Below are 25,100 nucleotides of genomic sequence, written 5' to 3' on the forward strand. Positions count from 1 at the left end.
AGGCGTGCAGTAGCATGGCTGGGGAGTCTGTCCCACTGTCTGTCCTCAGTGGACTTGTGGACAGATAGACTCCTTTGTTTCGGTGTGACCAGGTTTTCGTGGAAAGGGATTGCAGCTGTATATGATGTCTCTTCCATACCTGCTAGTGTTACTATATGTGCAGTTAGCAGGTAACTGGGGCACCCTTGGATCCAGCAGTTTGGTCAGCTCAATAAGACGCTTCTTCTCACTGTTAGCAACCAAGACTGCAATGATCTCAGTGTAGGTTTGTTCCCTATGAGTCACTTGACATAACATCATATTAAGTTCAGTGCACCCGAAAGGGTGAGCTCAGCATCAGTGAAGCTTTAATTTGTAACAGAGTAGTTTTGTGTTGGAGAATCTCCATGGTGACTCCAAGTCAGAGCAAAACACTTTTACATGCAGCTGCAAGAAAGTAAGTATAGGTACAGTGTATCAACATTTAACTGTATTTGTTAGTTACATTTAAAAACAATAATGAAATCCAGTTGTATTGCCATGTATGATATAGAGACATTAGATGTTTTGAGCAATATCCAAACAATCACTGACTTTAACCTTTTATTTATGGACCCATTATGGATAGGAAAGATTTGGATGCAAGGAACTGTGTAGTCAGAATGCCAAGTAAAGCCCAGGAGGTGAGTTATGTGAAGCTTTTATGCAAAATCATTACAGAAACGATTACTGTATAGAGTGCGCATTTTGTGTGTCTACCAGGATGCTGTGATAAATATGAAGTCGATACAGGACATCTCTAAGCAGCTGGGTTTCGAGTGGCCAGTTCTTGCATATGAACTTGGCTTCACAAGATCTGAGGTCAGGCAGTTTCATGCCACTTCTAAAGAAAAGAGGGTTCAGGCTAAGAGCATGCTGGAGTCCTGGTAATAAATAAATAAATAAATACATACATTTTACTTTGTTAATGTGTTATTAAATCGTTCTACTTAAGACTGGTACGAACTTTTTGTTCAAATAAAAGGAGTTCCGTATGTGGAGTCACTTTATATATTATTTATTTGTCTAAATGACATAAACGTTTTATCCCACAGGTATGAGCGGTCTTGGGACAAGCCCAACAAGACTAAAGTGCTTGAGGATGGTCTGGAGCGAGCCGGGCGGAGGGACCTGGCCGAGAGGCTGCACTGCGTGCACTGGGGACACCAGCGGCTCAGCCGCAGGGTGGAGCTGCCCTCCGCTTTCCCCTTCCTTATTACAGTCCACAGGACCATAGAAAACACGGACGCCCTGCGCACGATCAACCAGCTCAACCGCAGCTACAAATAATACTGTTGGTCGGAGAGCTGGAAAAACATCCACAGTTCATTCGTCTGTCATGTTCGAGAGAAGAATAGAAATGTTAACTTCGCTTTACAAACATGTCCGTTTTTAATAATTTAGGCGAACGGACATCTATGAACCCGTTCGTGAATATGTATCTAAATAAAGTTGAAATGTTTCAGTTCTGAAGTGACATTTCATTTGTAACCCTCCACGCACCGCCTTCTCGTAAAGCTGCGTGGAGCGCAAACTCACGCAACCTCAGAAAGGGTTTCAGAAACGTGCGCGTCAACCAAACGTGTCCGCACCACCAATCACCGCCGCGAGGTCCAGTACAGGGCCAGCAAGCTCGGCTGCGCCACTCCGCCCATATCGACCGAGGAGGTGAAAAACGACGTTTGGACGTTAACGATGAACGATAAAGGCGCGCGGTCGCCGCGGCCACGTTGTGACGCGCGACACGTGTTTGCGTTCTCGGGTAACGAAGAAAAGGCGCGTGTCTGTGCCGCGGGAGCCTCTGCCGCTGCAAACACGAATTAGGCGCGCGCGGCGCTCGCGGGACCGGGGACTCACACACACACGCACACACGCGCACACACACGCACACACGCGCACACACACACACACCGCACGGAGGAGCAGGACCACGCTGCTTCCTGCAGGCTCCCGAGCTCGACATGGATACGGGGCGTTGCTTCAGTGGTCCGGAGGCGCTCGAGGACTCCCGCCATGCTCTGACGCTCATAAAGCAGCTGAAGTGTTTCTACGACTCGCAGCTCCTCGCCGACGTTACCATCGAGGTGCTCGCGGAGCAGGACCCGGTGGGGCCCGGCGTGGCCTCCGGAGCGTCCGCGGGGAAACTCTTCCCGTGCCACCGCAACGTGCTGGCCGCCGCGAGCGCGTACTTCAGGAGCATGTTCACGGGGGGGCTGCACGAGAGCTCCCAGAGCAAGGTCTCCATCCGCGGCGTGGACGCGGACTCCATGGCCGCGATACTCGACTACTGTTACACGGGCAAGGTGGCGGTGACGGAGAGCAGCGTGCAGAGGCTGTACGCCGCGGCCAACATGCTGCAGCTGGACTATGTCCGGCATGCCTGTGCTGACTTCATGACCAGAAGGCTGGACATCTCCAACTGTGCAGGGATTTTGAAATTTGCAGACACATTTGACAATCTTGACCTGAAAAGTAAAGCTCAGGCATTCATAGCAAAACATTTCGCCCAACTTAGCGCAAGTGGTAAGGAGCTGTGTGAACTGGACATGAAACAAATGAAAGAGATCCTTACTCTGGATTCCCTAGACGTGGACTGTGAGAGGAAAGTGTGCTCTGTTGCAGTGCACTGGATTGAACGTAACTTGCGTGCTGAAACGGAGGATGCGTTGCACATCCTGAAATGCGTCCGATGGCCGCTGTTCACGGAGAAGGATAGGGTTTACATGGACAGCCTTAAGTCCAAGCCTTTTATACAGAAACATCTTTCTAGTTTGCTAGATCTGACCAGCACTGGAGACAGCAGTGTGATTTCAAAAGGCATGCATCTCACAAAACAGAGAATTGGAAAATCTGCAAAAGAAATGGTCCTGTTCTTTGGGCGACCAAATGAACCTTTCATGTGTTATGATCCTTATACAGAAGAAATCTACTCCATGGCTTCCCCTGTGATTAATCTCAGCAGTCAGAACTTCAAACGTCCTCCCATGGAGACATTTTTAGTCTGTGCAACACCAGAGAATAACCTGTATCTGGCCTCACACCTGTCAAAGAATTTCTGGGTTTATAACGCTTTGTTGAACTGTTGGCAGGAGCTGGCTGAGAGACTTCTAGGGAGGCTGCATTCATATATGGGCTACCTCAGTGGGCACCTTTACATTCTGGGTGGCAGAGACCCTGTATCTGATGCCAGGCTGAAGGAGGTGGAGTGTTATAGTATTCAGAGAAACCAGTGGGCATTTGTTGCCACTCTGCCTCACTCCTTAGGAAAGATGCAAGTTGTGACAGTCAATGAGAGACTTTATGTGGTGAACAAGAGGCGAATGCTGTGCTATGAGCCCCAGCTAAACCACTGGACCCAGCGTGGCTCCTTAAAACGCAACAAGCTCCACAGAGCCTGCGTCTTTCAGGAGCAGATCATCTGCCTGTGCGACATCCCAGTGGTGAAAGCATACAACCCTACCCGAGGGGAATGGAGACGCATGGGGGACATTCCCATGGACAGCAGTGCCCTCAACTACCAGGTGGTGCAGCACAACAACAAACTGCTGCTGCTGACTCTGGCCATCGTACACCACAACAAGAACAGGCTTGTGGTGCACGAGTATGACCCCCTTAGAGACACGTGGAACAATGTGGTGACCATGTTTGGGTGTTCATTTGGGTCCTTGAGTCTGTCTGCCCGCATGTACACAGCATGCCTCAGCTCTGGACACGGCTTCGTTACGGAGGAGGATGACGACAGCGGCTCCAGTGTAGACTGGGACTTTGATGGGTTGACTGACGCAGACTCAGATTCTGGAAGCTCAAGCTCTTTTTCAGATGAGAATTGGTAGAAAACCTCATATCTGGCACTTGTTGTGTCAAATGCAGCGCTTTACATAGGAGATAAACAAGGTATTACAACCCTTTCTGAAGATATATGTGTTACTAAACTGTAATTATATTACTTGTCTAGCCATAAGTTACTTTTTACCAATTGTGTACCAGTAGAGGGGATGTAATGTTACTTGAATTGACATGGTATTTGTATTAGAATTATATAATCATACGGTACTGTGATTACAAACGTCTGAAGCTGATAAATTATTTTCTCAGGATTATAATGCCAATTTGGTAAAATGCTGTTAGTGTATGAACAGTGTCAGTTGTTTATGCAGCTACAGAGCAGTATTAATACACTTTTGAGTAATGAAAATTTACATTTTGTTTTATTCTTGCTATATATATTTGCTTGTTATATTGAGACAAACTATATTTTTCCATCATTTTGTGCATTTGTCTGTAGAACATGAATATTTGCCCTATTTATAGCCTCTGTTTGGACCTAAATAAATATCCTTTTTTTCTGTTCATGTAGGCTGTTTATCTTGGTTGTTGTTTTTTTAAATAATAATAATGAAGATTTTACCTAACGCGCATTAAATAACAGATTTGACGTTACAGATTTGCGCTCTGGGTGGCGGAAGGCTTTGGTGCCTCTCTCTGAACTCTCGCGATAAGCCATGGGACTTCACTACTATGGCAGATAAAAACAAAAATACCGACGATGAATTTGCTACGGTTCACGAAACAGACAGTTCGTTTCAGGACAATTTTCAAACGCGTATATTTAAGATAATTGTTATTGGTGACTCAAATGTTGGAAAAACATGTCTAAGTTATAGGTTCTGTGCCGATAAATTTCTTAAAAACCCCGAAGCAACAATAGGAGTTGACTTTAGAGAAAGGACCCTCAGACTGGATGGCGAAAATATCAAGGTAAGAAATGATCTTGCAGCCCATGCGGTTTTGATCTTTGTCAGTTATTTTGATCGCTACACTGTCAGGATTGACAAGCTGTGGATGTCGTATCAGTAGAAGAGCTCTGTAGTGTGAATAGATAAAGACTCAGAAAAACCCTGTTCAATAACTGGCCTCCATTTAAGGGCAGTTTGAATCCCCTTAAAAACCGTTGAGTCCATTTGATTACAGCTACATGACACCAGCTAGATGACAAACAGCTACAGCTGGATGACAAAGTCATTTGTCATCGAGCTCAGGGGGAACATAAGCTACTGCACGCTTACATTCATATAAAGATAACGAGAAGGAGTAAGACAAAGACCAGACATGCGGCATTAAGCGGCACTGTGATCCAAATAGCGTGTCCCATTTTTAGTTGCAGATCTGGGACACAGCTGGACAGGAGCGGTTCCGAAACAGTATGGTGGAACATTATTACCGCAATGTCCACGCTGTCATCTTTGTCTATGATGTGACCAGTCTGGCATCTTTTGAGAGTCTGCCGGAGTGGATTGAGGAATGTGGGCGCCACTCTGTCCCTCCTACGGTACCCTGCATCATGGTGGGGAACAAATGTGACTTAAGAAGAATCGAGGTTCCCACCTCTCTGGCACAGCGACTCGCTGACGGCTACAATTTCCCCCTCTTTGAGACATCTGCGAAGGACCCGGCTGAAAAGGCGCATGTAGATGCCATTTTCCTCACCTTGGCCTACAAGCTGAAGAGTCACAGGCCCCTGAGACTGAAACAGCCAAGTGGAAACATTGCAGTGCACCTGACCAGTGTGCGGGAAGAGAAGAAGCTCTGTTTCTGCTAAGCTACTGTGGCCATAATAGTCATAAAGTACCTAGTGACAGAATTCAAAGGATTTAAAAAAGAGTAGAGCAAGGGGCACTTTTTGTTCTTACATTTGAATTGTGTAGCTACATGAAGTGCTCGTTAGAAAAAAATACACATTTTGTTTGTTATCATTACAGTTTGAGATCAGTCTACCAATAACCCAGTGATCATGACATGATATCGTGACAGAATTAACTCCTCGATTTTAGGAGTTAAAAAGGGACATTGTTCATTCTTCATTCATTCCACATTATAAAACAGTTACAATACATTCATAACAGTTGAAAGATTATTTTTGGAATTAATCTGGATCTAAACTTTCGTCCACAAATAAGAGAAACTTTTCAAACCATGAGAATATTATCAAGTTTTAAACACAATTTATGTTTACCAAGGAAGGATATTCAAGAAAAGCACTTTGTTATCTGCATGACAACACAGTATAACTAACATATTACTTTAAGTAACATTTCTTAAAATGCTATCCTTTGTTAAGTTCAGAACTATTTCCATGTTTGTCATAGATGTGATTATACGACAAGAACAGGTCCCTTGATGATCTGACACTGCAATGTATATTTTATGTGTCGAACAAGTCTGTCATAAATGTGTAATTACTCAGTATAAATAATAAACATTAAAAGGTCAAATGGAAATAATTCAGAAATCTTGTTAATACAAAATTGTGACAACACTGGGTATTTGGCAACATCTGAGAATTTGAGTCTTTTATTTTAGACATTAAAATCATTCAAATATTTTGGGCCTGTGAACTGAAGAAATTGTTCTGTCCCCCATATAACAAATGTTATCTTGTATGATATTCAGTGTGGAATTACATTACGCATGGGCTTTAAAAGTCACCCAGAAAGTGCCAGTGCAAATATATGTCTTGTTTTCTCATTAGTCTAGCTCCTAAATTAGACACTGAAGGTCTGATTAAATTTTAAAACTGTGCTGGATTTCAAACCTTTGTGAAAAGCATCATCTGATATCTCAAGCCTCCAAAATACTCCAAATACTTCAAATGTCGCTTTAAAACCAGGTTTATTCTTGTCCTGCATTATGGTTGACAAATCATTTTACCTGAAGCCAACAGTCCTAAACTCACGTATCATTATCAGTGTTGTGCTGAACCAGCAGGTGTCGCTGCACACTCAATATTGCGAGGGTTCTCGTGCTGCGGACGGAGTAAACAGCTACAGCTATTTGAAGTTTGTCTGCCACCATATGTATGAGGCACTAAAGGGATTCATATTATTTAAATGTCCCATTTCAGTGTTCAATTTCTAAAAAAAGAAAATTTAAGTATGTGTAAACAAAACAAAAGCAAACAAGTATCCAAAAGACACATCTGATTAACTGGTTAAAAACTATGATATTAAAAACAGGAGGGGGAAAAAAAATTATATGTATAATATTATATAATATAATTATAATATGGTGTGTGTGTGTGTGTGTGTGTGTGTGTGTGTGTGTGTGTGTGTGTATTATAAGGGCTCATGGTTAAAAATAAAGATGAACTGCACTCATGTTCTACAAGTGTCACTTTAGCTATTTATAAATACATACTTTTAACCTGCATGACGCCAATCGCTGTAACTCACCCGGAAAGCTAATAGAAGCGGGGGTCTGATGCCCCGCCCACGCCCCGCCCCGCCCACGCCTGGAGTCGGGGAACATTTAAAAGCAAACTTGCGCGCTCCTCCTGGAGGCTTGTACGCGAGCGAGGGTTACCGGGATAAGCGCCGAGCTGCAGCTCACCGTTGGACTCCTACTTTGCAGCGCCTGTCGGGTCATTTCGACACCAGCGCCACCATGAAGCCCCTGAGCAAACGTAAGTGAACGTCTTGGACTTCGTAACCTTGGTGACTGAAATTAGTCCGCATCCGAGACAGCCTACTCTTTAAACTTTCAAAAGCAGCATTCCAAATACCTTTTCTAAAAACATTAAGTCTGAATAATTGATATTAACCACAACGCGAACTTTCCAGCGCTTCTAGAGGATGACGCCGGTCTCGGCGCCGTACTGCGCGAGTTCGCCGCCGTGCTCGAAGACTTCACGTGCCCCGCGGAGAAGAGACATTTCCGGTACGACGAGCACCTGCGAACGGCGAAGAGGCGCAGCAGCGCGAGCGTCAGCGACAGCGGCATCAGCGACACGGACAGTGAGTGAAGGCGCGAGACACAACGCCGCGTGACTCCGCGCGCGGTCCTGTGTTTGCAAGGGCGACGGAATGGGGTTCGGAACAGAAACGTCACGTCGCCCAGCCGCGCGTGCACACATTAAAAGCCTGGGTGCCATGCCGTTTGGCATCATTATCAAACCTACTTGGCACGTGGCAGTGTAGGTCATTGCGCATGTAGACCTCCATATAGACTATACGAGCACGCGCTACTCAGGACCTGCCCTTATAGTGAGAGAAACCTTGGTGTGTCTCTCATGGCCAGTACTCAGTCCTGGCTGCCTGGGATTCAGCTCGTTTAGTTGAGGCCTTCCTGATATGGACTATGTGAGGCTGTCGAGACACCGTGTAACGAGACGAAGAGCAGGCTCGCTCACGGCGTTACCTGAGCAGGTTTAGTGTCTTTGTGAGCATTAAGAAAGCCAGCAGTGAAACGCCAAAGGAGGCTGTGAGTGCAGCTCAGACTTCTGGCAGCGTTGGGGACCTCAGACAGACAGCCCAGGAGCGCAGCCTGAAGCTCAGCACAGCCAAGATAAATGACTGAGATCCTGGCAGTTTCAGCACAGCCTGGAAAACGTAGCATCTCATTTTCAAGCTGAACACTCACTTTCTGACAGCTTAGATCATTGTAATTTGAAGCCTGTTGGTCTCTCTTTATTTTACCACTAGTGCACAGGAAAGCCAAGTTAGGGCACTTTTATTGTAATTTCTTCTGCATCTGCATCTCTGGTGCAGCAAAATCAGAGAATCTTTATGTGCCCTCAGCCCAGTGCACAAGATATTTCTATGGCCAGTAAGAGGACACCTCTATTCTTTAACACCTAAACTCAAAAATCTCTCCTTCATTCATTTCCTCCCAGAAAAATCAATCACATGTGTAAAAGTTTGTGTTGGGCTAAAAAAAGCTCTTGACCAAAAGTAAAGTGCTCATTATCTCGCTCAACCTGTCCTCTGCTCCTGGTTTTGAGCTGTGGTGTGAGGAGGGAACCCTGCGTTTAGGAACGGAGGGAGAACACTCCGTTCACGCAGTAGTGCCTCCACCCAGGGGAAGGGGTGTATGATCTGAGCTTCCCTGTAACGACACACCGGGTGTGCCTGTGCTAGGAACACAGATAAGAGTAAACACGCGTAGCATGAGAGGGGCGTGGAGTGAGCATGTCTGCTGCAGCCTCTGGCTGTACATTAACCTGCCAGAGGGTGGGACTCGAGCCTCGGTGTGTGCACATGTTGGAGAGGAGAGGGAGACTTTTGTTTGAGGAGCAGGCACTAAACACCACTGAAGGCCCTGCGTTGTGAGGCAGTTTGACAGGTCTGTGTGCTCAGGGGTGAGAAGGAACCAGGTTGTTCGCCTGCTGCGGTTTCCCAGAGAGAAAGACTGCTGTTAACCATTTCTGTGCTGTCATTCTCTTGGTGACAGGTGCAGAGTCTCTGAACAGAAACAGCTTCAGTTTCAGTGATGAGAAACTCAACTCACCCACTGTGTTTTTACCTTCTCCCACCAGTACTTTAGTAGCATCACCCAAACGTAAGTCATAAGCCCCCATCTTGGCCACAGTTTTCACTGTAGAAATATTTTGTGTTGATCTGTGATTTTTACTGTTTTGGCCGTAATGTCTTTACAGCTAAACTTGGTGACACAAAAGAATTAGAAGACTTCATCGCTGACCTTGATAAGACATTAGCAAGTAAGAGCTACCAACATGACTTCAGTTAATGAGTGAATGAGCAGGTTTTTGGTTGTGAGAGGACCTAGAGGGTGAGCTGTGAACACGACTGCCACTCATGCACTACCACACCAGTGTGTCAGAACAGAAAAGCACATTCCACATCAAAGCCCAGCTGAGGCGTAATGGATTTTCTATGTGCTTCCACACATCAGTATGTAAAAACCTGTTGGAGGCCTTAAAGGGTGTGGAATGCATGTTTTTCAAACATGACACGAATCAAAGAAATAAATATCAGGGCAGTTGTCCTTCTACCCTTCTAGGGGGCAGTTAAAGGCGGTATGTGTATTGGATCAGAGAGACTGTAAAACTGGTGAATATAATCAAACCCCTTCATCTAAGAATAGCCTAACTGGGGTGTCCCCTGTTTATTCTCTCCAATGTAGGCATGTGAGCTGAAGTGAGAAAGTGGGCAGATGAGCAACAGACCACAGCACACTGCCAGGACGGGCATCGGCTAGCATCTCTCACACACACACACACACACACACACACACAACCACACACACACACACATCCACCGGCACACAAAAACTCACATGCTCGTACACACACACACACACACACACACACGCGCGCGCGCGCACACACACACACACACACACACACACACACACAACCACACAATATCAGGACAGGTTGTGCTCCCCCTGGAAAACTGGAGCTGGAAGATTATTTAAATGGATTTTTATAGAAACTTATTTGTAATTGTAAAGAGCTGGTTATTGTAAATATATATTTTTGTATTTTATGTAAATATTAAATGTCTATTGCCTTGTTATAAGAAACCATTGTTTTAGATACTGCATTATTAACTGAGGTTAGTACCATGGATTTAACATAAATGTAAACTTTACATTTTTAATTCACAAGAGAAACTGGAAAGTAATATTAAGTGTATTTAATACAACTACCAGAGATTAAAGTGGAAAACTAACCTTTTGTTTCTTTGTTTTATTCAGTCTTGGTGAATCTTTCAAGCTGTTTTCATACCCATGTTTTTGAGCTATAAGAAAAAGTGTTCTTAAACAATGTGATCAATTTTACACACAAAATATGCATAAGTACACCATATTGATAAGTAGAGCTATACTTAATTTAGAGAAATGCTTAAATTAGCTCTTGTGTGCTGGCTGTTAATGGTTGACCACACAGTGAGGATCTCAGCTTTGGAGCAGTGGTTTGATCGGATATCCGAAAGTCACTCAGCACCTCAGTCCTGTCTACCGTCAAAGCTGTGGACGTCTCCCATCCTCAGTCTCACTGCTCTGTTTCAGCCTTGTTTCATCACCCCAGCTGACACAGTTCAGAGAAGGTGATGAGCTCTGCTTCGATCACTCTGTGAGTTTAGCGTTCAGAATACATGGCCATTGAAGCAAAGCGCCTGAATACTGAGACGTATCCATGGTGAACGGACCCAGCTGAAGGGTATGACCTGCCATCCAGCTGGACGTGCAGCTGCAACTGGAGGAAGCTGAGAGTTTCCTTGTTCATGTCTGTCTTTTATAAGCACCAAGAACTATAGCTTTATTTACCAGAAGGGGCAAAATAAAATGTGGACTGAAAAAATACAGACCAAACCAAGCAGCTGCTCAGCGGGGGAGCGTTAACACAGCTTGTACCCAGAACACTTGGAGAATGTTGTCATGCCCCTTTTTTCATTTCTTAAATAAAATTGGTAGAGCCCACAGGCAGCTCCATTCCCACCCAGATCTCTGTGCTCTGGATGGAGGCGTAGGCCTGCCGAAACCCCTGCGCAGGCGCCCGGCCAGTCGGTGCCAGACATGTCGACACAACCGCTTAACCCCCTGTGGCCGTGTGCCATCACTTCTAAAACAAAACAGATTGCCCCAGCTGGTAGTAGCGGGCACCATCCTGACAGGGTCGCCTGCGTGAGGTGGGCCGGCGGGGGGGGGACGACCGCTCTGTCTACGCTGCAGAAGAGAAGGAACCTGCCAACATCCCACCCAACTCAACACCCCAGAGAGCAGGAGGAGTGCTGGCTTAGTGGAGCCCCAGAAATCACCAAACAAAACCCTTTCCTTACACACCTCCCAAAACTCAACGTCTTAAGAATGAACAGCAATTGCTAGGAAAAGCAGTTTTGTTTAGAGGAAACCCAATACAAATGTTATCAAATTTGTTTTGATATTAAATTGACTTGGCAGGAATTTAAGGAAGAAGTTTAATTCAATACTGTCAGGAGAACAATAGAATGAACTGAGCCAAGTAGTGTGACGTTAGATATAAACGTACACAGTTCAAACAGCAGGTTCCTTATAACAAGGAAGGAAAAGGTCAAACATCTTGCATTGTGACAATGCCTGCAAGGCAAAAATAAGTTTCAGTTTGCATGGAAAACCTAGAGACTTGGGACAAAACCTGTGATCTCCTGGCAGGACTTCAAGTCTGGAACTATGGAAAGAAAATTTAACTTAAGAGCTGGCAAAACTGAAAACCCTGCCAGTTTGATCCTGTATAGAGTGTGGAGTCAGACCTGCTGTTCAGAGTTCACTGGACTATCATGCTTATAACTCCCAATGCCTGTGGTATGCCTGCACTGAAAACGTCGTATGACCTACTAATGAAAAGTGAAACAAAATTCCAGTGTACAATCATGAATTTCAGTATATGACCATGAGTCAGCTGGAGCTGGAATAGTGTAACATGAGTAGATGTGGAAGCAACAGCATGTGCAACACATTGGCTCATGATGATGTCATGAGGCAGAAGGAAGCAGTGGGTCAGTCCCAGCTGCTCCAGGTTCTCCCTGTGTGTCCCTCACAGCACCAATGCTGGAATGAGTTTATTCAGGCTGCAAACCTGCCAACACAGTCCTGCCCAGCCAGCTCACAGCCCTTCCACTACGGAGCTGCAAGGCAGTCTCTCTTTTTCCTGGCTCTTCCCTAAATGTGGAGTTTGGCTTGACGTGGCAGCGCATAGGAAACACTGATGTTAGGAGCATCGTTTAGATCAACCTCAGCCTCCAAGGCTGTGATTAAAAACATCAGCAAGAATCCATCTGCTTTAATGTCCCAAACACATGGGAATTCAGAGCAAGCCATCTAAATTCATGGATATAACTTAGTTTCATAAGCAGATGGCACTGGAGTCGGCTGGAAGGCTGTGTTATGGTATTCTGCCCCCAGGCCAGTGAGACACAATGATAAAATACCCAGGCCAAGCAGGCAGATCTCACACGCAAGCTCTGCATTGTCTGTCCTCCCCCTGACCTCTGGGTCACCCTCCACCATTCACACACACATTCACAAAGGAGGCCTGGGTCAAAGGTCACACAACAAAGCTCAAGGGAGTGGGATACAGAGAAAGAGCAGACAAGGGCTGGATTAAGAATTCATGTCCTTGATGTGTGGAATAAGAAAACAACATTTAATTTGGTTTCACAATCTCTCAGTAGGCTAAAAGGAACATTCTTGCCAGGGGAAAAACAGAGCTTTATCTGCTCTTGGTCTAATTATAGATCATTATTTGATCATAATGTAATTTCATATTTCAGATTCATTGTAGCTGGGTGAAACCAAATCCTGTCAAATGAGGATTGTTAGCACGCAGAGCATCAACTGTCGTTTCTGATAAGACACTGTAGGCGAGTGAGACCAGAGGGTCCAGATGGCCTGCTGTGACCTTTGCTCTTATCATGGAGCTACATGGCTAAGCACACATCATCTACAAACCTCTGCCACAGACTGACCACTCCTCTCAGGACAGAAGCCATAACCTGTGTGTGTAAACTACATGGTGTCTGAGAACAGGAGCAGAAAGATGGAACTGATGATATCGTTCTGATCTGTGGGGAGGAGGGATTACAATGTTTCCTCTAACAGACCATGCAAAGGTAATGCACCTGGAAAATGCAAGTATGACTGCACAGTATGTGTGCTATGTATATCACATAACTGGAGCTACAACCACGAGACAAGGATCTGAAGGATCTGAAAGAGAGCTTTTGAAGATGAGAGGCTCTTTGGCTGAAAACATGCGAACATGCTGTGTTGGACTTTTTGTAGCGAGTGCGTAGACAGAGTCAAACATGAAGCACGAAGCTCAGGACAGTAAATCTTAGACACAAATCGAGACTGGAGGGCAAAGGTCACACTTCACTTCTCACAGAACAGTTCGTTTGGTTTTGATAAGATCTGTCTGGATTTGTATTACAGACATTAAACTTGAGTGAAAGGCATTAAGAGGTGCTGAAAAAAGCAGAGACTGAACTCCATTGTAAAAGAGGGAGATTATAAACCTTGAGCGCAATCTAGGGCACTACCAAACAATTTGTTTCCATTCAGAACTCAACGCATCATTCAGCACAGTGCACTTATCTGCCCGGCCAGCGGTGAGAAGAAAGGCCGCTTTCAGAGTACGGGAACGAGGAGGAAGGGATCAACCAATCACACGCAGGGCTCTGCCAGTCACACGCAGGGCTCAGCCAATCACATGCGGGGCTCAGCCAATTGCATGCAGAGGCTCCATTTAGCAGACCTTGAAAACAGTCGTGAAAGACACGCTGGCTTCTGCCAATGTCTTCTTAACGGAATACAATTCCATCCTACGTGTAGCTGTTCAAGTAGCTACTCTCACTGGCACAGAACTCATTAACTCAGAGAAACTGCCCTGGCTGGACTGGCAGATTTGGTGGAGTAAGAAACATTTCTAACCCACATTTTGCCCAGAGTAATAAAAAAATGCTAAAATATACATATATAAAAGACTAATTTTAAAATGCGAACAACAATTCATTTAATGGTTCTTGTTTGCTGACATGGGAAAGTGAACAACAATATAAAGTACATGTTCAGTGTACAATAACCTACAATACCCACAATAACCTACAATAACCCACAACAACCCACAATAACCTAGAATATCTACAATAACCTACGGTAACCCACAATAACCTAAAATAACCTACAATAACCAGGAAAAGGTCCACCAGACACGATTCACAGACACATGGATGGTGATAAACGTGACTCGCTCAGACATGTAAACCAGAGTGTTGACCACTGAGTGGGCCTGTATGTCTGGCCTCTCCATGCCATCCTCCCCTGCTCAGCCTTCGTGGGTCGTGACTTTCCCATCACCTCTCTCTAATTTAGCTCTGTGCGACTCTCCTTTGCACCTGGAGCCAAAGTCTGAGAGGTGTCTGCTTCCCTTCCTAACCCTTCCCTCCAGCCTGGATTGTCTTTCAACCAATCGAACTGCTGCTACAACATTTCTTCATTTTATTTTGTTCAACACGTGGGCTGAATTATAGGTCAAGTTAACGTGGACTGGAGTACACGTGGGCTGAATTATAGGTCGAGTTAACGTGGGCTGGAGTACACGTGGGCTGAATTATAGGTCGAGTTAACGTGGGCTGGAGTACACGTGGGCTGGAGTACACGTGGGCTGAATTATAGGTCGAGTTAACGTGGGCTAGAGTACACGTGGAGTACATGTGGAGCACACGTGAGCTGTAGCACACGTGCGGTGCATGTGGGCTGTGCAGATTTTCATCCTTACCCACAGCCAAATGCAAGTGCCTATCATCAGCAGTGGGCTGATGAAGTGGGTGTGAACTTCCTGCTTTAATGGCAGTTTATGTCCATGAAGGAACAATAACTCAAAACACTTGCTATTCGCACAGAAAAGAGCCACATGCTCTTTTGCCCTGGTCCGTGGTTGCCAGATGCTCTTTTGCCCTGGTCTGTGGTTGCCAGATGCTCTTTTGCCCTGGTCCGTGGTTGCCAGATGCTCTTTTGCCCTGGTCTGTGGTTGCCAGATGCTCTTTTGCCCTGGTCCGTGGTTGCCAGATTCTCTTTTGCCCTGGTCCGTGGTTGCCAGATTCTCTTTTGCCCTGGTCCGTGGTTGCCAGATGCTCTTTTGCCCTGGTCCGTGGTTGCCAGATGCTCTTTACCTCTTCAGAGCCATCTGTAGGACTTTCCACAGCACAGATGAGCCTGTGAATGCATGGGGTTTGAGTCCCTACACAGGCGCCTACACTCATTAAAAAAGGAGAGAGCAGACATCAGGGCGTCAGGGTGAGGGCTGACTCAGTCACAGAGGAGGGATTTCTGATGCCACTGCAGCAGCTACTATAAAGAGATCATAGGCTCAATATGTGTGTCCCAGTTTTCTTACGCAATATTCCAACCAAAGGACCAAAATGGGACTGCATTTGATTCCTGTCGGGTATAAACAGTTGTCCACGCACCAGAGTCACTCACATGGCACACAGTGTCCGATGCTACATTTAGCATCGGATCAGCTGCGGTCGCCATTCCAGACGATATAGTGGAGGACCCACCCTACCCTTCACATTATGCTGTAATCTGCAGAACTTGACCTTTGGGCCTCCGGTCCAGTCCAGAGGTTCTCCACTGACTTCCCTTCCCTTCATCTCTCAGCAGGCACTGAATAACATGCCAGTGGAAAAATCTCACACTGTTCTTACCGCGAAGCCTCTTGCGTTTTGCTAACTACACGTGTAAAGGGGAAGAAAAACAAGGCAAGACAGCGCAGGTTTTGAAGTGCCAACTGCAGATCGCAGCAGCAGACGTTTAAGACATGCAACTAAGATACAAATCCCAGCAACGCCAACCTAAGTTCTGCAAATTACATCTGCAAACGCAGTTAACAACAAGCTCCTGTGTGAGGCTGACAAGCCTTACTCATGTGTTCAATTACAAGTTCTACAGACAAACATCCAAACCGTTTCCAACATGCTCTCCAGTGCCATATCCAGCCCCTGGTGTCTCCCCTGGGTTCAAGGACATTGTTGCATTGTGACTGCCTAATCATGATATGATATGATATATTAGCTCTCAACCAAAGCCCCAAACAACAGGCGCAGAGCAGGCAGGGGACCGTCCAGGCCACAGGTGCCCATTTGTCTCGGGTGAACACGTGCACTGTATGAAGGGACTTTCTTTCACCGCTGTCTCCAGCGTCACTTACGTCGAACGAAAAAAAGATGCTGGGCCTCAGCCTCCATCATAACGAATCCTTAAATTAAAGTGATTATGTCATACAGGCTATCAGCGGGGCGAACCATATGGTACCTATTAATGAAATCAGGGTGGTCAGCTTCTACAGATGAAGGGGGAAGCCTTGGAAGAAATATGTATTAATAATATAATAAATAAGTAATTTTGAAAAACAGTAATTTAACTTAAAGGGCATGAGGAGGTTAGTGTTTCATGAGTTTCTCATGCTGAAAAAATGCAACAACATAAAATGAAACAGATGGAGTAGGACTGTGTGTGTGTGTGTGTGTGTGTGTGGGTGGGTGGGTGGGTGGGTGTTTGAGGTGATAGAAAGACACAGACAATCCCTGCCGCGCACCACAAACCTTCTGAACATACCTTCCCTAGCATTTTAGGGTAATCCTGAAATATGAAATGTTACACAACTCATATTTTAAAACATTTCGTCTCTTAGGAGCAAAGTTATGATTTGGTACTGACGCAAATAACACTGGAAAGGATTTAAAGTGTTTATGGCATCAAACAAGAACATAAAGACAGTATAGCACTGGCTGAAGAGACTTCTGAAACAAACCACCTACACACACAGATTCAGGACTCAGGACTCCTGAGGAGGTTGTGCTCAGCTGGACTGCAGGACTGGCAGCGATGAGCCTTTTGCATTAGGCAGTGAGTGTGTGGAATGTAGCTGGGACTCATGGCTGAGAACATGAGAGCAACTCGGACAGAGCCAGCTGGCTACGGGGGAGATTACAGGGACACGCAAGCACACATACATGTACACACACACACACACACACGCACGCACGCACGCACGCACGCACATACACGTGCACGTGCATACATGCGCACATGCATACACACACACACACACACACACACATGCATACGTGCTCACACACACACATGCACACACCCACACACATATATGCACGCACACACAAACACCCCTTCTGCTAAACTAATCAATGTCTTTCCCATAGAGTTGTTCCCACAGCTCTTGAGCCAGATCTGTCACGCCCTGTCCAGAACAGACTGTTATTGAAACACAGACTGTGTGGACCACAGAGAATTACAGGAGAGTCATCAGTAAATGGAAAGAAAGTAACAGGTGTGTGAATGCCCAACGCTGCCGTGGGGACAGTATGGAAGTGGGAACTGTTCCTCGGGAAGTCCGAACAGCTTGGACCCGGTGTCACCAGAGACTTGTGCTGGTCATAACACGGCTACGAGACGCAGACGCTTGGAGAGATGTGTGCAGGCTGTGCACAGCTGAGCCAAGAGTCTGTCCCAAGAACATCAACTCCACTGTGCCAGAGTAAGGAACACAGCAGATGTCCTGCCCTGAAGGTGTTTCATAGCGCACAAAAATGAAATACAAATACAAATTTAAGACATACGAATGTTGCAAACTACACTGGACATTAGCGAGTTGCTGTGAGCGGTTATGAAGCATGTGACACACAGGTAAAAGAGACTCAGGCTGCTTGCACCTCACAGTGCGAACCTGCGGATTACATCATCACACACACATACATGTGCACAGACACGCACGGGTCAGCACACGGACGTCGTGCCTTCTGGGTTGTCATGGTCAGTCTGGACCACGGACGCTCTGCTGTGGGGCTTCATGAGGAACTACAGATGATGGACGACTCCGTGTTATTATTTGACTTCCACTGTCAGTTGTGTCTGGATGTGAGCTCCTGTCCCTGGTTAACGAGCTGTCCAAACTACAAATCTGCAGAGATGTGGGAATTTCAGCTCTGTGGTTTAACCACTAACCTGTTCTCAGGCCGACCTTCATTGCACAGGAAAGGGCGGGCTCAGCACGGCATCTTCCAATAAGAACCCACCGCGTGGCGCTAACTCCACCCCTCTACCTGTACGCACTGACACACTGGGCCTGAGGCTGCAGTCACACATTCCTAGACATCAGCAGCGCCAGAAAGGCCGTTAACAAACACCCCCGCACACACACACACACACACATCACTGTAAACACACTCTCGTACTTTTTAACGGGCCCTCCCTACATACACTCTGTAGATGAGACTGTAGATGAGAGCTAAGGGTGACTTGTTGAATGGAGTGTGAACTTGGTTGGTGGGCCATTTTGGTTCCTGCACACACTCTAATGTATTTTCAGTTAACCTAATAGTGTGTTGCCAAACAGCATATCTTTATATAGAACTGAGAGTGCAAGCCAAGGTCACATTCTCACATTCTTCCAAGTGTCAGGAGCATATTGACTAATGCTGAAGTGTTGAGTTTGATTTACAGAAATAACTGAATATTGCACAATGTATTTGCAATACAGTCACACTGTCTCTGGGTCACAATCATCACGGGAAGATCAGTCTGTCAGACCCATAAACCCGAGTACAAACAGCCCTGCAGGAAAAGAAAACACCACTCCAGTGAACCTGCAAGCACTCAGAGGTCAAACCTTTATACTGTCTGTCAAACCTTTATACTGTCTGCTTTGTAATTAAGTGTCAAAATAGCTGAGTGCTTTTGTGAAAATGCCAGGACATACAACATAGTATTACATGTGTTCGTGGAAATGAAGGCAGGTGCCACTTGTATCCTCTCCACAGGAGCTGAGACAAATGTAATAAGGCCCAGACACAGAGGAAAAGGTTCCAAGTCATGGCATGAACGATGCCACGGAGGGCAACCTGGCAACCGAGTGCACACGCAGCAGTGCCAGGGAAAATAAACACACTTTGACAGAGATCCTGTTATCCCCAACGTCTAAATATCGTCTAATTACGACATCGAGGACAAAGGAGTAGAAGGAGCAGTACCAGGCGCTCTGGATGGAGATGAGTCACCTTAACATGAGCTGTCATGACATAAGAGTCAAAACACCTCAGTCAATGGGACAGGGATGCTCACGTCAGCTGGGAACAAGACACACACACACACACACACACACACACACACACACACACACACACAGACAGACTTACTTCCTAAATGTTCCTTTGGCAGTAACACATTGATAATGCATACTGATAATACTTAGCCATGATAACGAGGACTGACTGACAAACGTGAGCTATGTTACTTCTCTTGTATGGTAGGCAACTACGTCAGAGCAAACTTCGAGCATGTTCTGTGCAGTGTTGATTCCATAGTCAATACCAGCTCAGAGTCTTGTTTATCCTAATGTTTTGGGTTTTTGTCTGAGCATAGCAGAGCTCTGGGGAGGGCAAGACATCAGCGCAGGGCATTAATGACGAGATGACTGATAATCACAACAGACCGAGAGGGGACAACATGGAATGGCGCGGCTCAGTCGGGAAAGCCTTGGATTTGTTCCCTAGAAGATGGAAAAAAGGAAAGAAGCAGAACGCTCCAGGAAACCGTCCAACAGCCACCTCACGCAGGAGACAGTTGCTGAGGCTCGTGGTACAGAGGGCAAAGTCAAACAATAACGCTTTTATCTAAAACCAGCCATGCTGCAAATATTACACATGACACAGGGAGCAGGACTTCCTGTGTAGATTATCATTCAAACCCTCAACACTGACAACAGATGACCAGGTTTTACTGTAGTGCTTTATTTGATCTTTTAAATGCTCATGTAATTAAAGACTAGACCATATCAGAGTCACAGGACATAACAATGGACAGAACACAAACATTAGCAGTCCATTACAGTCTCTTTAAACAATTTCTATTATATTTCTTATTTAAAAGCCACAATAAATAATTAAACACAGCAATAAATCTGAGACCTGCATGGATTTGAATGAAGAGTGATACAGCTGTGCTGATTCAGGTATCAGCAATTGTGATGAGTCATAGTAACACCTTGACATGAGTCTCAGGTGGGCTTACTGTTCCTTGGCTACTGTAGAATCCAGCGCGCACACAAACACACACACACACACTCACACAGTCACTCACACAGTCACTCACTCACACACACACATACACTCACACATACACTCACACACACACATACACTCACACACACATACACTCACTCACACACTCACACACACATACACTCACTCACACACTCACACAGTCACTCACTCACACACACACATACACTCACACACACATACACTCACACACACATACACTCACACACTCACACACTCACTCACACACTCACTCACACACTCACTCACACACTCACACAGTCACTCACTCACTCACACACACACATACACTCACACACACACATACACTCACACACACACATACACTCACACACACATACACTCACACACACACATACACTCACACACACATACACTCACACACACATACACTCACACACACGCACACATATACACACGTGACGTGTAAACACGTGACCAGCCCTGGGATCCCGGATCCCTCATTCCTCCATCACTCTCTCCTGTTCCTGTCACCTGTTCACCGTCTCCAGCTTGCCAGCCAGTTCCTGTAAATTGCGGAATCATTCCCCCTGGAGCCCCGAGGTCCTGCAGCAGTGTGTTGGCTTGGCTCGGCGTCAGCGAGCCCAGCCAGACAGGAAGGAAAAGGGTCGCGCAGGAAACACACGTGCATCCCACCAGAGCCGAGCAGGGGAGGAGGCAGGCGGACTTGCGTAAGTGGTGGCGGAGGAGCGTGGGCTGTCAGGTGGGAATGTCAGAGGTCAGGACAGCGACATTCCAAGCAACAGTGGACGTTCAGCCATCACGAGCCCAGAGGTTGGGAGAGACAGGAAACTCAGGACAACACGGGACACACAAAAGACTATAATCCACACTAGTAAAAATAGATTGGCTCTGTCTGCCAAAACTGCACACGCTTCATCTGGGCTTCTTATTGACTTTTCTGTTTCTGCTTTTCCGTTAACGCGAGCTGGTTTCAAGTCTGCTGTGGATGTGAGCACTGACCCTGCTAAAGCCCTGCACACAGACACTGGAGGGGCTACAGGACATGTTCAGATCAGGAGGTTTTATGGAGGAGACGCACTGGAGTTAGGGAATGCCTTTTCCCTGCCACGTACAGGAGGGGCCCACCCTGAAATCACGGGGCAAGGAGAGGATCCTGGGAAATCCCAGATAAACAAGAGTGAAAACTAACAGGTTTTACACAACCATGGCCTCTTTAAAAAATAAAACAAAACATAAGATGACATAAATCAAAAGAAATTTTCATGAAATTCTCAATCAAAGAAAAAAGAAAATTAAAATGTATTAACAATGTATTACTCATAACTCCTATCTTTAGGAAATACATTCTAATGTCAGGTAATTATTTGCTGATTAATAATCCCTGATAGGATGCAAGCAAGCCCACCACAGCCTCCCTTGCAGACGTGGGGCAGGGGGCAGCCCTCTCAGTCCTGGAGCACCTGCTGGGGGTCTGGTGCGCTCACGCACTGGACAGCACAGTGGACGTGAAGATTTGCTGCAGGATCTGGGGGATCTGCTTAGTGTCCATGGCAACAAAAGAGCGTCCTGCTGGTAGCGTCCTCTGGAGCCTGGATGTCCGAGAAGACAAAGACAACAAAGACAACCAATGCAAATGTGGTTTTGCTTAAAATCAAAGTGACCTCCTGCTCCTGAATGGCTGTCATTCATGCAGGCGTTTCTGTGGGAGGCAGCGGCTTGGGAAAAGGGCTGGAGGACAGGAACACCAGCTCCTTACCCCCAGTCCTGTTCCATTTGCCATTCATTACAGTCATTCAGCCCTGGAGGAGGACACACGTCCTGAAAGGACCACCTTCTAAATCACGGTGGACAGCATGCGGAGCAGGTTTGGATCTACACTGCAGTAGACCTTATGCTCTCACACCCTCCCATGGGACTATAGACCATACGCTCTCATACCCTCTCATACCCTCTCATACGCTCTCATACCCTCTCATACGCTCTCATATGCTCTCATACGCTCTCATATGCTCTCACACCCTTTCATACCCTCCCATGGGACTATAGACCATACGCTCTCATACCCTCTCATACGCTCTCATACGCTCTCATACCCTCTCATATGCTCTCACACCCTCTCATATGCTCTCACACCCTCTCATACCCTCCCATGGGACTATAGACCATACCCTCTCATACCCTCTCACACCCTCTCATACGCTCTCATACGCTCTCACACCCTCTCATACCCTCTCATACCCTCTCATACCCTCCCATGGGACTATAGACCATACCCTCTCATACCCTCTCATACGCTCTCATATGCTCTCATACGCTCTCACACCCTTTCATACCCTCCCATGGGACTATAGACCATACCCTCTCATACCCTCTCATACGCTCTCATACCCTCTCATACCCTCCCATGGCACTATAGATCATACCCTCTCATACGCTCTCATACCCTCTCACACCCTCTCATACACTCTCATATCCTCTCATACGCTCTCATACCCTCTCATACGCTCTCATACCCTCTCATATGCTCTCACACCCTCTCATACCCTCCCATGGGACTATAGACCATACCCTCTCATACCCTCTCATACGCTCTCATACCCTCTCATACCCTCCCATGGGACTATAGACCATACCCTCTCATACCCTCTCACACCCTCTCACACCCTCTCATACGCTCTCACACCCTCTCATACGCTCTCACACCCTCTCATACCCTCCCATGGGACTATAGACCATACCCTCTCATACCCTCTCATACGCTCTCACACCCTTTCATACCCTCCCATGGCACTATAGATCATACCCTCTCATACGCTCTCATACCCTCTCACACCCTCTCATACACTCTCATATCCTCTCATACGCTCTCATACCCTCTCATACGCACTCATACCCTCTCATATGCTCTCACACCCTCTCATACCCTCCCATGGGACTACAGACCATACCCTCTCATACGCTCTCACACCCTCTCATACCCTCTCATATGCTCTCATACGCTCTCATATGCTCTCACACCCTTTCATACCCTCCCATGGGACTATAGACCATACGCTCTCATACCCTCTCATACGCTCCCATATGCTCTCACACCCTTTCATACCCTCCCATGGGACTATAGACCATACCCTCTCATACGCTCTCACACCCTCTCATACGCTCTCATACGCTCTCATATGCTCTCACACCCTTTCATACCCTCCCATGGGACTATAGACCATACGCTCTCATACCCTCTCATACGCTCTCATACCCTCTCATATGCTCTCACACCCTCTCATACCCTCCCATGGGACTATAGACCATACCCTCTCAAACCCTCTAACACCCTCTCATACGCTCTCATACGCTCTCACACCCTCTCATACCCTCTCATACGCTCTCACACCCTCTCATACCCTCCCATGGGACTATAGACCATACCCTCTCATACCCTCTCATACGCTCCCATATGCTCTCACACCCTTTCATACCCTCCCATGGGACTACAGACCATACGCTCTCATACCCTTTCATACGCTCTCATACCCTCTCATACGCTCTCATATGCTCTCACACCCTCTCATACCCTCCCATGGGACTATAGACCATACCCTCTCATACCCTCTCACACCCTCTCATACCCTCTCATACGCTCTCACACCCTCTCATACCCTCCCATGGGACTATAGACCATACCCTCTCATACCCTCTCATACGCTCTCATACCCTCTCATACGCTCTCATATCCTCTCATACGCTCTCATACCCTCTCATACGCTCTCACACCCTCTCATACCCTCCCATGGGACTATAGACCATACCCTCTCATACCCTCTCACACCCTCTCATACGCTCTCACACCCTCTCATACCCTCTCATATGCTCTCATACGCTCTCACACCCTCTCATACCCTCCATGGGACTATAGACCATACCCTCTCATACGCTCTCATATGCTCTCACACCCTTTCATACCCTCCCATGGGACTATAGACCATACGCTCTCATACTCTCTCATACCCTCTCACACCCTCTCATACCCTCCCATGGGACTATAGACCATACCCTCTCATACCCTCTCATACCCTCTCATACGCTCTCACACCCTTTCATACCCTCCCATGGGACTATAGACCATACCCTCTCATACCCTCTCATACACTCTCATACCCTCTCATACCCTCCCATGGCACTATAGATCATACCCTCTCATACGCTCTCATACCCTCTCACACCCTCTCATACGCTCTCATATCCTCTCATACGCTCTCATACGCTCTCATACCCTCTCATACGCTCTCATACCCTCTCATACCCTCCCATGGGACTATAGACCATACCCTCTCATACCCTCTCATACGCTCTCACACCCTCTCATACCCTCTCATACGCTCTCATATGCTCTCATACGCTCTCACACCCTCTCATACCCTCTCATACCCTCTCATATGCTCTCATATGCTCTCATACGCTCTCACACCCTCTCATACCCTCCCATGGGACTATAGACCATACCCTCTCATACCCTCTCATATGCTCTCATATGCTCTCACACCCTTTCATACCCTCCCATGGGACTATAGACCATACGCTCTCATACGCTCTCATACCCTCTCATACGCTCTCACACCCTCTCATACCCTCCCATGGGACTATAGACCATACCCTCTCATACCCTCTCACACCCTCTCATACGCT

General features: G+C 46.5%; 5 protein-coding genes across 5 annotated transcripts in view; 4 read left to right on the forward strand and 1 right to left on the reverse strand.

Moving 5' to 3' along the window:
- The first annotated feature begins 389 nt into the window (after window positions 1-389).
- On the forward strand, window positions 390-1,467 carry wu:fc50b12 (p53-induced death domain-containing protein 1). Its single transcript, XM_027009567.3, has 4 exons — window positions 390-436; window positions 608-662; window positions 742-905; window positions 1,074-1,467. Exons 2-4 carry the CDS (start codon window positions 642-644, stop codon window positions 1,306-1,308), a joined length of 420 nt encoding a protein of 139 aa, XP_026865368.2. The 5' UTR covers window positions 390-436; window positions 608-641; the 3' UTR covers window positions 1,309-1,467.
- Window positions 1,468-1,664: 197 nt separating this feature from the next.
- Window positions 1,665-4,368, forward strand: kbtbd7 (kelch repeat and BTB (POZ) domain containing 7). Its single transcript, XM_027009562.3, has one exon. It carries the CDS (start codon window positions 1,980-1,982, stop codon window positions 3,849-3,851), a length of 1,872 nt encoding a protein of 623 aa, XP_026865363.2. The 5' UTR covers window positions 1,665-1,979; the 3' UTR covers window positions 3,852-4,368.
- Window positions 4,369-4,495: 127 nt separating this feature from the next.
- On the forward strand, window positions 4,496-6,596 carry zgc:101559 (Ras-related protein Rab-33B-like). The gene is made up of 2 exons (XM_027009566.3): window positions 4,496-4,776; window positions 5,177-6,596. Exons 1-2 carry the CDS (start codon window positions 4,537-4,539, stop codon window positions 5,615-5,617), a joined length of 681 nt encoding a protein of 226 aa, XP_026865367.2. The 5' UTR covers window positions 4,496-4,536; the 3' UTR covers window positions 5,618-6,596.
- Window positions 6,597-7,260: 664 nt separating this feature from the next.
- On the forward strand, window positions 7,261-10,487 carry rgcc (regulator of cell cycle). Its single transcript, XM_027009608.3, has 5 exons — window positions 7,261-7,477; window positions 7,635-7,808; window positions 9,244-9,351; window positions 9,449-9,511; window positions 9,937-10,487. The coding sequence occupies exons 1-5, from the start codon at window positions 7,276-7,278 to the stop codon at window positions 9,942-9,944; spliced, it is 555 nt and encodes a 184-aa protein (XP_026865409.2). The 5' UTR covers window positions 7,261-7,275; the 3' UTR covers window positions 9,945-10,487.
- Window positions 10,488-20,084: 9,597 nt separating this feature from the next.
- vwa8 (von Willebrand factor A domain containing 8) overlaps window positions 20,085-25,100 on the reverse strand; it is a 51,376-nt gene continuing 46,360 nt past the window's right edge. Inside the window, exon 45 of the mRNA XM_035521793.2 lies at window positions 20,085-22,009. Within this exon, the coding sequence (XP_035377686.1) occupies window positions 21,901-22,009 (109 nt within the window). The 3' untranslated portion in view covers window positions 20,085-21,900. The remainder of the gene's footprint in view (window positions 22,010-25,100) is intronic.

This window comes from Electrophorus electricus, chromosome 4 (assembly GCF_041902795.1).
Source record: "Electrophorus electricus isolate QZ-2024a chromosome 4, ASM4190279v1, whole genome shotgun sequence".
NCBI lineage: Eukaryota > Metazoa > Chordata > Actinopteri > Gymnotiformes > Gymnotidae > Electrophorus > Electrophorus electricus.